Raw genomic sequence first — 15,578 nt, 5'->3', positions numbered from 1 at the left:
TCCTGTATGCCAAATTTGATAGTCTTTCTTGTAAACTTTATAAACTATTAAATGGAACACTAATATCTAATGTGTTTTTCAGTCCCAGCACTTCTGTGCCTTAACCTCGTCAAAATTTGAGGCATGTTTGTAAATTTTGGGGAAAATAAATTTCAAATTTCTTAAGTCTGTAACCAGAATTCCAACAACTACAGCTTCATCTGACAAAACCTCAAGATATTTGAGACTTAAATAATGTTTTCACACTGTTTTCCTCTAAATATTTCGCTGTTATAATTAACCCCCTTCTCTTCTCCCCATTTTACCAACTGTCAAACCTGTTTAAACTTGGAAAAACAATCTGAATACTGAAAATCTATTTCCATTATATCAATACCCTTATCACAAAACCAGTGGATTCTTTGGTTCTTAAAACTGCAGTTTCATGTTGTATGGTTTCTTTATACGAGCCACAATCTTTGCTGAAACTGGAAAAAATATATCTGAAAACTTAGATATTTTACAAATTTCATGAACCTTAGGTTGTGCTTGTCCAAGAACACCTATTACCAGCACAATCCTGATAAATAAAGGAAGTGACCCAGTCTAATAGGTGATAAATCCTAAACTGTAACCCACATGCAAAATTTCTACATCAGCAGAAGCTTAGTATCAGCATTTTGTTAACGCTTGGGTGAGAGGGTGCAGATGCTTTGCAAACATCTTGAATTTTAGCAGTGTCTGAGTAATGTCAGTAATGTGACCTAACTGAATGAAAAGTTTTGAAGAAATGTGGCATGGATTTATCCTTCTTACAGATAGGAGATGAAGGTACAAACTTCTTGAGAGCATTTGGTACTGGGTGATAGGAGATGTAATGTGGTTATGGTAGGAAGGGAGTTGGTATTGAGAACTCTGGGCAAAAGTATATTTAAATATGAGAAATTTTAACAAGTTGTGTACTGCTCAGTTTTTTGACAACACTGGGAAAGCTTGAGTCCTGTAGATATAGTTGAGCATGTTTGCAGTTCCCTTGTAGTTCTCCCCTTCTAAAACTCATAGAATTTCTAATTAGCTTATTTTGAAAGGCAGGTTTGAATAGGATTACTTCCTTGGGGAAATGAAGTTCTAATATCATGCTTGTTTTTTTCTTACACTATTTATCAACATTTGATGTCTACTCTTTTAATTTTTCAGTTGTACCAAGTAGTTTGAGATTTAGTTTGCCTCCTCAGAGTTAGGTACCTCACTGGTGAAGACACAAATACCAACTATTTCCCATGTGCACAATGGTAAAAATCTATGTTGATGGTTCCTGTTGCTCTGCATTGACTGGCTTAGGTGGTTAAAGTTAGACCAGATGATTTCTGCTGTTCATTTCTTACCAGTGAGTGAAGTGCCAACTTTGTAATAGAGTGGGACAGATGGATACACTTGTACTTACCTCTTTGGTGGACGAAGCTCAAGGTTGTGGAGGCTTTCTACCCGTAGAGATTATGGCTGTGTGTAGCTTTTGGGGTTTTTCTCCTGTTTTTATTTCACTTTTACACTGTAAGAATCTCAGTCTTGTTGGTTTCATAGGAGAACTTTTCCTTGCAAAAGTAATGTAATGGAGTTGGAAAGTCCTAACTATGTCATGCTGGCAAAGGTCTGCCATAAGCTTATCATTACATATTTTATGCTTTTTTCTTATTATTGATTCTCTGGATTAAGCTTTAGTAGTTTGTTTGGGTTTTGTTTGGTGTGTGTTTTTTGGGGGATTTTGGGGTTTTTATTGGTTGGTTGGTTTTTGTTTGTAGTTAGTTTTTTTATTTTTTTTTTTAAGAGCACCTTTTCTTTATGAAGTTTTGTTAGTAAAAATAAAAAGAGCTTGATGTAAGAGGCACCTGCTAGAATAACATTCTTATTTGCTCAACAGAGATGTAGAACAGCTGTCTGTAAGGGAACTTTGCCATTCCAAGAAAGCTGCCAAGAGCAATACAGATGAAATGGATTCCAGGATTCAGGATCCAGGCAATGACAGTGCGAGTACTGCCCCGAGGAGCACAGAGGAGTCTCTATCAGAAGATGTCTTCACAGAATCAGAGCTCTCTCCAATACGTGAAGAACTTGTTTCCTCAGATGAGCTTCGACAAGACAAATCTTCTGGAGCATCATCAGAATCTGTCCAAACAATAAACCAGACTAGCGCTGAATGTTTAACAATCATTTCAGACTCAAATGAAGCTGGCAGTGACTTAAAACCCAGTGCTGAAAGGGCTGTAAATGTTAAACAGTTTGGTACCCACAGCTTAGGTTCAGGAAGTGCTGAAACGTCTGTAAGTGGGGGACAGGAACCTAGTGGAAATACTGCAGGTGTCCTCCAGCAGTCTCTGCAAGGATCACACAGGAGTGAACAGCATGACAAAGAGGCAGAAGTGGAAGAGCATCAAGATTCCTTACTAGGAGAGGAGCCAGAAGGAGAGAGGAAGGTGGGGGAGGAATGTCCACGTTGTGAAGATACCACAGACTCTCAAGAGAAAGAGACAACTAGCAAAGAAAAAGAAGTGAGAGAGCGAACGCAAGACTCTGAGACAGAAGTTGAAGAACTTCGCAAGCTTTGGAAGACCCACACTATGCAACAAACCAAACAACAAAGAGAAAACATGCAACAGAATTCCCAAAAAGAAATTAGTCAGAAAACTGCGGCTGCAGGAGATGGGCAGTTAGAAGGTGAGTCAGTATCTATGGGTACAGTGTTAGCTTTCAGATTTACAATGTGTCTTCCTCCAGCTCATCAGAATTTTTGTTGGTTTTCATTCTGCAGAACTCGTCTCTATATATTGCTTCTATTTCAGTGGCTTGAAGTATATCTAAGTTATGTCTTACAGAAATCAGCAGGGAAAATATTTTTCAGGAAACTAAAAAAAAAAGATACTTTTTTTACTGTCATTTTTCCTCATAAATATAAGTTCAATTATCATACTAAACCACAATATTTTTCTAGGGGAGATTTAAATGAGCCTATAAAATTATATCTGTGGTGCAGTGGTCACTGTGGAGCTCAAAATTAAAAATGTTCCTTAGCAGTCAGCTCGCTGTCACTTAAATTTTTATCCCACTGTCCACGCGTGTGAATGAATTTCAGGGACTGAATTTCATCTTACTTACAGCATGTCTGCTTTGTGGTTAAGGTTTATGATGAGAGTATCAAACACTGGAGGCTTAACCGTGTTTGATACTTTCAGAACTTTGTTTCACTTGCATCTTTCACACTTTATGCCAGGTTGAGCATGCAAAAAGCATTTCTCAGGATAAATAAGAGCTAGATGGTAAGAAACTAAGGGGGAACAATTACACTTATTTCTTGAATACTTTCACTTCTCTGCAAAGGTCTGGCCCCACGATTATTAGTTGGAAGTTACCTTGAAAATCTGTTAAAGTTACTTAATTGCTATAAAAAAAAATTTGTCTTTTTAACATAATTTAAAGATGTTTCTGTATGTATTTGATTTTGCTTTTAAAAACATTCATAAATAAACTAGTTGCTTTAATTGTGCAATATTTTTGGGGCTAGAAAGAAAACATATCCATAATACGTGTCACAAACTAATAGATTATATGTGAAGTGCGTTTTAAGGTCAAATTGTTTCTGTTGCTAATTAGAAGTTGAGACTGTATTGAATAGAGAGGTGTATTCTTTGATTGGTGGAAATCAATCTTAAACTTAGTGTGTTTGTGTTTTGTGGGGTTTGTTTGGTTTCTCCTTCTGTTAAGAAAGTAACTGAACTTGGAAATTTCAAGCAGATCAATAGTTGCGTTATTCTATGATAAATTTGGCTTTTATGCCGTACATATGAGAGGAAATCCTCTGGTTAAAATGTCATCTAGCAGTGGTTGCTGGTTCTGACATTTAAAAAATGCAAGCACAGGTGTTCTTTTCCTCAATTGCTGCTTTTCTTATAGTTGAATATTTTTTGTTATCATTGAGACTGCAGGTTTTTTTATGCAAGATGATCTATACAATAACAGCATATAGATATATCATCAAAAAAATGTGTATATACAGTTAGAGGGGTGCTGGCTAGAAGCCTTCTGCATATGGTCGTAAAGCTTCACTGAAGGTTGTGGGGTAAAATAGGAGTAAAATCATTTTAAAAAAAGAAGCACAGGTTACTTTTTGGAGACTTGTGCCAATGACCTCAGTGCAAATTCAGTTGGAGTGACTGTATATTTCTTATTCAGGCATGTTGTATTAGCAGAATGCAAATAAAACAGTATGTTATGAATTAATATTTCTCAGTCTAAATAGATTTGATGACGCTTCTACTGGCTTTGTCTACAGACAAGTTTAAATAGAGCCAAGGTAAAAGCAAAGATGCATTGCTTAACTCTTGAAGTTCACCAAAGACGGAATATGACAGGTCAGTTAACAGTAGGTCACTAAAAAAGACTAGGACATTAAAAAATTGAAACACTCTAAACACTGTCTAATGTCCTGTCTATTGGACTAAAACTCTGAAGTAATCATACGATGAGTTTTGTATCATTAAATTACATAGATAGGTCTTTAATCTCCCATTAGCAAGGTCTTAGTTGAATTTCCTCTCTTTTGTGGGAGTTTTGAGCATCTGGGTTTTGGGGGACTACTATTTGTTGATCTTCACAGAGGTCAGATGTTTCTGAGTTTAGAATTTGTTTTATTTGTTCTGAATGTTGAACAGGTGATACAATGAAAGCTGAAAACTATTTAATAGTCTGGAATAGCTTAAAAGGCCTTGGATTTCTTTTTTTTTTTTAATTAACTAGGACTCATATTCTCCTATTTTTATTGGATTGCAATAAAAGCCAGATATAGTTGATACTTTGGAGAAATTATATTGATCTATGGTTTGTGTGTGTAAAAACAAGCTGAAATCTCTTTAAAGATAACATGTCTGTTTGCTGCTTAGCTGGATATTGGCCAAGATTAAAAGCAGAAAAAGTGCATGATACACAATATCTATTACCAGAGTCTTTTCTGATGAATTCTGTATCAAATATACAAAAATATATAGGAGAACACACACACAAAAAAAGGGCACCTTAAACAGTCCTTTTGAGACTTGGGGCAGGGCTAGGTTGTTTGTTTTTATTCTCTGCTAGCTGGAACAAAATCTCACTGTTTTTTCTTTAAGATATGGTAGAAATCCCACTTCTCTGAGCCCAATGTCAGAGAAGTTCTAAACGGCCGCATCTGAAGGACCAAAATCCCAGATATCATATCATTTTAAGAATACTTCTCTAACACTTCCACAAAGTTAATATGCCAGTCCTGTGGAACAATTTTTTGTTCGTTTTGGATTATTTTGCTTTGTTGGTTTTGGGTGGTTGTAGGGTTTGGGGTTTTTGTGTGTGTGTGGTTTAGTTTTGCTTTGTTGTTTGTTTTTGACAATTTACCTTGAGCTCATGGGTTTATAATATACTTCCAAGTCATGGCTATTATGACTGTTTTGCCATACTGTATACTGCAGGTATAATTCTAAACTATTGTAAGTGAAAATTGGGAAACGCACATTTAAATATTTCCTAAAAAAATTCTTTTGTGGAACAATGCTATTCTAAACTTCATGATGAATATCTGATTAAGTACAGGTGTTTATAGATCAAGAAGGTGATGTTTTCTGTGCTTAGTATATCTGTAGTCTTGCATAGATATTGAAGGAGCTCTTCAGCTGTAAAGAAAGGTAAGTGTCCTAGAAAACTGGAACATGTCTGTATGTACATGTAACACCAGAGGTAGGCTAAATCTTTTGTTGTTGTATCTGATCATACGAACTCTTAAATTTGCTTTCCTTCCTTGCTTTAAAAAGTGTCTTGTGGCTAGAACTCATGTTCTAGCATTTATGTAATTAACCCATTAAATAAACAAGTCTGAGGAGTCTTCTTCCTTTACCTTGTGCTGACTTCACAATCCAGACTTGGAGGCTATTCATAGAATTCTGTTAGTTTCGTTGAATATACTACCTGGAGGGAAGAATCCCACACGACAACATCCAGTATGGTTCATCCTGAAGTGGTGCTCATACCTTTGAAGTGTTTGATGTAGCTAACAAATTAAAATCAATCTCAATCCTCTATTAGTAGTGCCAGAACTTTTCTTTTTTAAATGAAAAGTAACTAATGAACAGCTTTGACATCTGTGAATCAGGCCTAAGTATTTTAGTGCTGTATCTTTTGCATGTTTATGGAATATCTTTTTAACAGTGGGGGGGTGTCTGATTCAGTGTAGAGAGATCTGCATTTACAATACCTTCTAAAATACTTCCAGGCATGAGTGATAACTGTGATAATGTGATCTAGAGTTGGAAGCAGAAGTGAATGGTAGAATTATTCAAATGTTTTGTACTCTGAAGTTAATTCTGCTGATGCAATTTACATAAGAAAAAAATGACAGGTAATTCTTACTACCTATGTTACCTCAGCTTCTGTTGCTTATTTTTTTATATACACATATGCCCTACATACTTGTATTGCTCAATAAAAAATAAGCTGATTTTTTAAGCTCTTTTGTACATTGTAGATAGCTTACTTTTTCTTTACTAATAGGTTCTTCTCTTACGAAAGAAAAAAGGCGACATCGATCTCACAAGTTTCTGCGTCTCAGGGTTGGAAAACCCATGAGAAAAACATTTGTTTCACAAGCAAGTGCATCAATGCAACAGTATGCACAGAGAGATAAAAAACATGAGTATTGGTTTGCTGTTCCACAAGAAAGGTAAGGAGGAAGACACTAAAATCAACACTTTCTAATGGGTCTTCAAGTGCTCTTTTCTTTTATTATCAGTTAAAATTTTTCAGTGACTGTGTCTATAAAGCAGCACAAAAAAGGGGTCAACTACTGGTGGATATTGATGATTAGCTTAATACTGGAGTACCCATTACTGTACTGAAGTTTTACTGATTGACTTGAGTTACTTGCTGGTTCAGCCTATAGTTTCTCATGGTATTGTTTAAGCTTGTGTTTGTAGCAAGTAAATATTAAAGCAAAATTCAACTAAGTGTTGTCTGGTGAAGGAAGTGAGTTCTGCAACAAAGTTTTTATTGTCATTATCTATGCCTCCCATTATTTGGAAGCTTTCGGAAAAAGCTCTTTGCTTCTCGAACTCTGAGTTCAGAAGAGCTAGCTGGGGTTCTTTTGTCTTGTCTTTGTATATGAAACACAAAACTTTTACAGGAAACATATCTACCAGAAAAATACTTAAATTTGTTGCAGTGATTCAGAGATGTGAGATGTCCTTGCTCACTCACTGGTAAAGTCTTGAATTCTTAAATGATCTTTGCTGCTAGGAAACTGTGACTGACTTTCACGTTGAATGTGATTTTGGGAGGTATTGGAGATTATTATATCCTTGTCAGAAGAGGGGGGCAGAAAAAAAAAAACAGCAACAAAAAAACTATCAGCTATCATCTTGTATAAATACCTGCACACAATGATCAAGTCACTTTTCCATCTTTTCTTTTGAGCTGAATGGCATAGAATGTCCAGTTGGGTCACTGCAGTTGAGGACAGATATGGATCAATTGGAGAGAGTCCAGAGGAAAGCAGCAAGACTAATTAATGCCTAGAAAGTGTAACATATAAAGAAAATTAGAAGTAAGTGGGGTTCTTTAATCTAAAGGAGAAAAGGTTGATTACAAACATAAAATCATTTCATACTTAGAAGTTGGCTGCAACAAGAAAGGCAGTTGTCTTTTTTCATGTCCACTGTGAATGGAGATATGTAATGGACTGAAATGATATCAAAATATTTGTATTTTTCGACAGGGAGAATTGAGACTATGCTAGCACATCACTAACCTGCTTTTAAACATCACCCCAGCTGCCCCTAATGGTGGAGATTATGCAATTTCTTGAGACAACTGTCTGTCACACTGATGCTGGTATAGCTAATCCTGTCGGGGCAAGGTGACCTCTTGTGATTACAGTCAAGTCAAATTTTCTTATTCTATTCATGTCATATTCAATTTGAAGACAGATACATGTTTCTTGTACATCAATGATGTCAAAGTCAGCTGATTAAAATGATTACTATCTCTTTGGTTCATTTTCTAATGTAGCAGAACAAGTACTTACCTTCAACGTGAGGCATAATTTATTACCTATTTCAGAAGAATTAGTTCTTAGTTCACAGTCTGTATCTGATCTCCTTGGAAATTATTATACCAATGAAGTGTTTTTCTCTCTAACTGCATGGGGAATTAGTAATCTGTTCTTTATCCATCCAGTGTATGTCCTGTGTTTTTATACACAAAAATCTGTATGAGGTGGTAGTGGGGCATTTGTTTACTTAATTTAGTGTTAACCTTGCTGTATGCTACTCTGCATAGGTCAAAATATTTAGTGTTAACCCAGTTGTCTTTTTCACCTAGTGATGAGAAAGAAAAGTGTAGATATCTGACAAATCTGCATCATTTCAGTGTTCTTAATCTCAAATGAGCCAGTTTGGAAAGTGTGTGTTAGTGTTCCTTAAACATAAAGGTTTGTTTTTTTTTTTTACTCTACCTGCTGTAACTATACACAGTTTCAAATTCTTAAAGTTAAAATCGGGGGTTGGTTTGTTTTTGTTTTTAATTTTCTACTTGTAAACTTTTTAAAATAGATACCTTGTTCAGTGCAGGAAGACTCTGCAGCTTCTTGTTCTGACTTTGTCATAGAATAAATGTAGCCTTATGTATCTGAAATGTTTTATTCTCTCTTACTGCCAGGGAAAGGTTTCTGTTTTGTTTTGTTTTCCTTTCTTTGGTGTTACCCAGGAGCCTTAATTTTAACATGGGTAACTCTGAATAACTGACCCTGTTCAGACACTGTTACTACATGCTTGTGTGTTCCATCCTTTTAGATGTAGAGGCACATGAAAATTATAGCTGCAGTTTTGAGAGACCTTTCTCTGTATCTCTTGCTGTTCTTCCAGTATCCCAGTTTTCAGGGATTTAGTAAGGAGAGGGGGAGGAAAAAAATGCAAATATTGTTCTTCATGTGCAAATCTAGCATGCAGATTAACCATAGCAACTATCTTTGAGGAGGGACATAAGGAATATTCACTCTTGGTGACCAGAGCTGTAAAGCTCTAGCTCTGAAGCTGTCTTCTCCATGGTGAAAAGATACTAGTGGGTTCACTGTATGCTCCATCTATCTGTGCACCTATGGAAATTGCTTAAACAGCATAGACAGACATCTGTTAGGTCTGTAAATAATTTTCTTCTGGGAATTTGGGCATTTTGTTCTTCCAGACTGGAGAACCATGCCATTTGTGGCAGGTAACTTAAAAGTAGGTAACTTTGAATCTCGGTACTTACGGCAGTACTACAGTTCAAGTGTTCTGTAGTTTATGACCTGGCTGTATTATATGTACATTTCCAGTCTTATTTCCTCATATCTGCAGCAATCCTCACAGTCTGTATAATTTTGGTTGCATGTCTTGGGAGTGTTCAGCTGTTTTTCAGGGGTAGGGAAAAAAGACATGCTGGCATTTAAAAATTTTGATTTTATTTTTTAACTCTTTTTAAATAAAAAAACTTAGTGTTTTATTTTAGAAGTTATCAGTTGTAAGCAGAGGTTTGCAACAGGACAGAAGTGGTTGAAAGACTGTACTTGTATATGAAAACACAGCAGCTCAATTGCCAACTTGTTCCCTGTTTTTCCTCCAGTGTCAGTTTCATACAATTAAAGAAAATACTAACTAGCTTTTTTCAAATGTGTCTAACATCTAGTAAAACATGAAATAGTAAGTATTTTCATTTTAACCTTAAATACTTCATAATTATTAGGCATGATCCAAAGGATCACCAACTTACCTTATCTTTATTTTCCATGTCTTTACTCGACTTCTCTAGGACAGATCACTTGTATGTCTTCTTCATTCAGTGGAGTCCAGAGATATATGCAGAAGATACTGGAGAATCTCTTCGGGAACCTGGATTTATAGTGGTAAAAAAGAAGGAAGAGCCTGAAACTAGTGAAGAATCTACTATTGAAGATGCTGCTAAAGAGTGGGAGGTAAGGAAGAGCAGTGTAAAAAGATATGTTTTGATTTAATACTTTCATAGGAATATAATCAAAATAGTGTTAAATTATTTCCAACAAGAAAAACAAAACAATGGCTTTATTAGTCTGCTTACTATGATCATGATTGTTTAATTTATGCCATCCTAATGCTTTGCTCTAACATTAATTCAGGACAACATTTCACAATTACAAGTCATTTTTGTATGGAGCAAATTGTAACTTAAAACTCAGGAGTTGAAAGAAATGTGGGGGAACAGCAAAGAAGTTGCAACTTTGAAGCAGACTGTTTCCAGCCATTTAATCTGTCAGTTTTCAGATATTTTTAATTCCTGTGTCTAAATCATTGAATTCATATTGGTAAGCCTCAAAACAGGGATGAGACAGTAAAAAAGGAAAATTAATTTAATAATGACATGTTTTTCCAATAATCCAGTAATTAACTTCTCAGTTATAACTTCTTCATACATTAAGATGCTGTTGCATGGGTTTTAGTAATATACTGTAATGGGAACTATCTCTTTTGTTTTTTATAACAAACATGTTTCTCTCATGTGAATCTGTGTCCACTGTGTTTCTATGGACACATCTTTACATGTTTACATAGTTTTGTTTTGTAGTCTACATACAGCTAAAGCACTTGTAGTCTTGTGCATTCAAGTGTCAGTCAAAAGTTTGATTCTTGTCATATATATTGTAGAAATCTCATATCAGCGCTATTTAACTTAAGTCTCAGGGCAGCAATTGTGATCTCTGTAAGACTGGTAATTTTCTTGTCTTGTTTAGTTCCCCCTGCCCTGCTAATGGAGCATGTTGAAATTTATGAAGTCTATACTTGTGTTTTATGTACAGTGGGGGAAAAAATAATAAATAAATCTGCAATAGTCTAATTACAGGTAATAGTTTTCTTAGCTTCAAAACTTAGAATCATAGTGGAACTCTGACTTCAAACTCAGCTGAAGTATTAGGCTGTGGTTACAAAACGCTATCTCTGCAGTTCAGTGATTTTTCCATGGAGCATTTTTGCTTTGAGACATTGAAATTAGTAACAGAAAAGCATGTCATTCGAATCTTTGTATTTACAGCATATATATTGCTCGACTGTTGTTATTAGCACTGTATTTTGGTGTTGACTCTTGCTCAGAGCTCTTACAAGTATTTGATGTTTTAAAACTTGCCCTTTCAGAACACAGGGATCAGTGGTGGCAAGTGATCAGTGTTCTGGTTTAAGGCACAGTATGTCTCTTCTAATGAGCTCTTCAGTAACTTTGCACCTTCATGTAATTACATAAAAATTTCTACAGAAAATAATCCAAAAAAGTTTCCTACAGTATTAGGTATTGTAACTGTTTAGGAGTTAACTCTGAAGATAGTGAAGGCAGTCCTTTTCCTACATGTATTAAAATCTGTAAGTTATTTACTACAGAATGAGGTTATGCCTTAAGCCTTTACTTAAGTCTCCTCTAGAAACAATTGTAGAAAACATATTTCAAAAATATTGTTATTTCTATATGTGTCATTTGAAAATCTCATAAGATTATAAAATTATATTTTCTGGATTTAAAAGTCAGTGTGATTAGTGAGATCTGTGACTTTTTTAAAAGGTGTTATGCAAGGACAAGAAATATGCTAATGTCATCTTAATGTGCATTTTAACCTGAGTAATGTGACTTCTTATGACTGACTTCTAGCACAAATCTGAAAGCTGTTAAAAACTAACCTTTTAATCAGAAATGTTTGACAGTACCAGATAGTTCAACCTGTCATTACATAAAATTGCATTTTAGTGGCTTTTAATATACATGCTAGAAAGTATCAGTATGTACAGTGAATTGTAGCTGTTGTTGTCATACCCATTATTCCCATTGAACTTCAGCAATTATTTTCAATTGATGCACTTCCTTCAACCCAATAGGCTTTTTCTTTGTCAGCTCTTGATCCAGGTGTAATCTAAGATAGCAGGTGAACAGTATCGTTTAAACCCTTTTGTGGGTATTGGGATGAAAAATAGGCTGCCTGCTTCAGAACAGTGATGGGAAAACTCCAGGTGGAAAAGGAAATAGAAAGTAAATTGTTGATATACAAAAGCATCACAAAGTACTGTTGATCTACCAAAAGAGGATGCTAATGGAGTAGCTTTCTTTTCCAAAAAGTGTTCTCCCTGCTATTGTTGTCCAGGATCTCAAAACTGGAGAAACAGGGAAGAGGATTTATGGGTAACCCAGGTGTGGTGCTCCGAGACAGCTTTTGCTTCTTGGATATAGTCCTGTATTAGCACATTCAGCTGCAACTTTTTATCAAAGACTATAAGGAAGTACTGTACCTTTTTTATTTTTTGTGGAAAAGGTATTACAGGAATGAACAAGCAAATCAAAGATCAGTAACATATTAAACAAGTAGTAGAGGTTGGTTTATAAGTTTGTGTGTCCATGAATAGGACTGAACTCTTACTCTCTACTTGTTCCAATTTTTCATCTGCTTTTGCTTTCTTCTTCTGCCTGTATACAGAGTAGTTTACTTCCTATCAGCCTTTTTGCTGAAGTAATCTAGTATATGTAACCACAGCTGATCTAGTGGCAAAGAGATAAAGACTCTGCCATCATATTAAATGCTGGTTTGATCAAATACTGCACTGTATAAAGTGTCCGAAAAGAAAAAAATCCAGGGAATCCTTTAGCTGACTCTTTTTGTACTATATGCTACACACTTAATAACTGAATTATTAGAAATAACCATGAATCTACTACTGTCTAACACTACCATTAGTAAAGGTGACAAATTTATAGCCGTCAGTTACTTAGAGTTTAAAAGCAAGTCTGTGTGAGGTACTTTGTAGCTCCTGTTGCTGATCATCTTCCTCTGTATCTGCCTCCCTGAGAGGCCTCTGCCTTTCCCATTGGCAAAGCTCTCTAAAAAGGATACTTTTTCACTTAAATCAGTCCATGCTAAAAACTTGTCTCTTGTGTTCCCTAGAAATGGACAATTTTATTTTTATATATTATATAAGAAATGAAACTGCTGCTAGGGTCTTGACAGTGTTATCCCCATCCATTTTCCTCAAATATCTCTTTTATCTTCTTGTACTCAAGTGAATGGGCAGAGGTTGTTTTGGATTGGTTCTGGGTTTGTGGGGTTTTTGTTGTTTGTTTATTTTTGCTATCTGTACTGAGTCTTGGGGCTGTAGAGATATATTTATCATGGTAGTCTTTGTTTGACTTAGCATATATGAGTTCAAGTGCTAATGGCTTTCATTGTGTGTTAACACAAATAATTAAGATTGTTTAGAAACCTATGTGTTGATAAACAGACACTTTTTCCAAAGCATATTCTGTACTTGTATCTAAACATGGCCAGATTTGACAGCAAGCTTCTGTGGTGCCATGCCTCCAGGACAACTTCATCAGTACTTGATGGTCTTTAAGTACAAGTTGTTTGTATAGTGGTGTGTGTAAATTAATGACATGGTATTAAGGTCCTTGCTTGTTAGCTAGTTACTGATTCATTAACATCATTGTGGTGCCAATTAGTACCACAGATTTGGAGCATTAAAGACACTGTTACCCTCTACCCTCTCTTTTAGATCTGGAAGATGATAGGGAAGATAAGGAAGGAAGGGAGACTTAGACTTCAAGTTGGAAGGTTTTAAAGGGTTTTACTAATGCCACTAGTAGAGAATATATATACAAAATATACAAAACCAATGTTGAATGTTCGATATGGAGTTGGTGTCACTCCAGCAGCGGCAGAGCTGGGTGTGCGGAGCTGGCGGCTCCAGCAGCTGCAGGGCAGGCACCGGAAGTCATGGGTGGGACTTCACAGCAAACCAGAAACTGGATGCAGGGATTGCAGGGCCGCAGGCCAAGTGTCACAGGCATGCAGAGAGGGTCCTCTTCAGGTGCTGGCTATAGTCAAAGACAGACAGACCCTCATGATCTCCATCTTATATAGGAGGTATGACAATTATGGGATGGAATTCTCCGTTGGTCAGTTTTAGTCACCTGTTCTGTCTGTCCCTCTGCAAACACACCCCCCTCAATTATGGGATGTGTGGAATTCTTGGCTGCAATAGCAATAAATCTAAACATGAGGCTTCTTCGGCATTCCATTGGTCTTGACCTTGGCAATATCAGCACCATGCACAGTATCCAAGAAAAACATGCAGGCAAAAAATTCAGAAAAGTGCAGTTACTTAGAAGGCACTTAGCTGAAAGGAAAATTCACTGAAACTGGTCTTGTTTTGAAGAAAACCAGGACACATATGCATTGTATACTTAAAAAAAAAAATCAGTTATGAACCACACTTGGTCATAGAACATCTTGAAGAAAAATTATAAGTAGTACTGCCCAATATGCATGATTTCTGTAACCTTTCTTGCGGATTCTTTAACTTTCTTAGTTTCAGTAAATATCTGCACTCTTAACAAAAAAAAGGGGGGGAGGGTTGGAGGGACAAGGGGGTGAGAAGTGGTGTCTTTGTGATTCAATAATCCCAGAAATTCAAATGATCCTGTTATTCTACTGTTAACACTTGAGGCTTGTTTCCACTGCTGTTGTGATACAAAGTGGCAGGTTGCATTTTGAAGTTTATCATTGGAGGAAAAAGACAGGGAAAACAAGTACTAATGTAAAATATCATTAACAATATCAGGGAACTAGTATAGAGTTAAATGAAGTAAATCAACTTTCCACTGAACTTGCATACACATAACATGTGCTGATAAGCACAAATATTTTTCTGTAGAAGTTGGCATGTGCATGTAAATAATCCATTAAAATCTTGAGAGGTTCAGTTTATCATATCTGGGGAGGGAAGACAACTGAAACTAATTTCCTAAGCAAGATTTTTGCAGTTTTAATAATGCTAGATACAAAGGAAATTGCTGTGCTCTAACAACTTTGGAAATTACTGTTTGCATAAGAAACACTAGTGCATAAAGGAGAAATGAAATTATTTGTGTGAGTTTTATGTAACATTTTTGTACCTTCTATTTGTATCTAACTAAAGGACTAGTTGGTCTCTTGGGGCTGGAAGGGAGAGAAGGAAAATAAATTACTGAGATCAGAATACCTTAATTTGCTTATTTAATATTTCATCTGTTGGTCTGAGAAGCTAATTCTCGAAGTTAATGATATTTGTTGAAGAATGTCAACTTCATCTGTTCTGTTTGTAGTTAACTTTTCTGATAGGGAGTGGGAAAACAATATCGATGTGAGGTACCACACCTATTATGTGTTTTTGTCACCACACAATATTGGAAATACAGGATTTATGCTGGTGGATCAGATCTCGGGTCATCAGACAAAGTACTGATGCAAAAAAATATAATTAGTATGGCCACAGCTAAATATTTCAGTGGCATTAAAGACATTTCATCTTGGGTACTTGTGAAGAAATCAGTTAAGGAAATAAGTTCCTGTTTCAACCTGTTATGGAAACAGAAGAATTGCTCTGTGCTATAATAATTCTTAATCATTTAAAGTGCTGATTTTTCCTTCCCCCCTACCTCCCCTTGTCATTTGATCTTATTTATTGCTGTTATTCAGTATTGAGTCATACTTCTTTTCCACATGAAAC

General features: G+C 35.8%; 1 protein-coding gene across 3 annotated transcripts in view; it reads left to right on the top strand.

Moving 5' to 3' along the window:
• OXR1 (oxidation resistance 1) overlaps positions 1 to 15,578 on the top strand; it is a gene marked incomplete at its 5' end in the record, with an annotated part of 78,672 nt that overhangs the window by 33,802 nt on the left and 29,292 nt on the right. For all 3 annotated transcript variants that reach the window (XM_080340359.1, XM_080340358.1, XM_080340357.1), the window contains 3 exons: positions 1,898 to 2,691; positions 6,547 to 6,715; positions 9,835 to 9,997. In XM_080340359.1, the coding sequence (XP_080196485.1) occupies positions 1,898 to 2,691; positions 6,547 to 6,715; positions 9,835 to 9,997 (1,126 nt within the window). The remainder of the gene's footprint in view (positions 1 to 1,897; positions 2,692 to 6,546; positions 6,716 to 9,834; positions 9,998 to 15,578) is intronic.

This window comes from Nesoenas mayeri (assembly GCF_963082525.1).
Source record: "Nesoenas mayeri genome assembly, chromosome: 2".
Taxonomy (NCBI): Eukaryota; Metazoa; Chordata; class Aves; order Columbiformes; family Columbidae; genus Nesoenas; species Nesoenas mayeri.
Note: the sequence above shows the minus strand (reverse complement) of the source record. Positions and strands in the feature narration are given on the sequence as shown.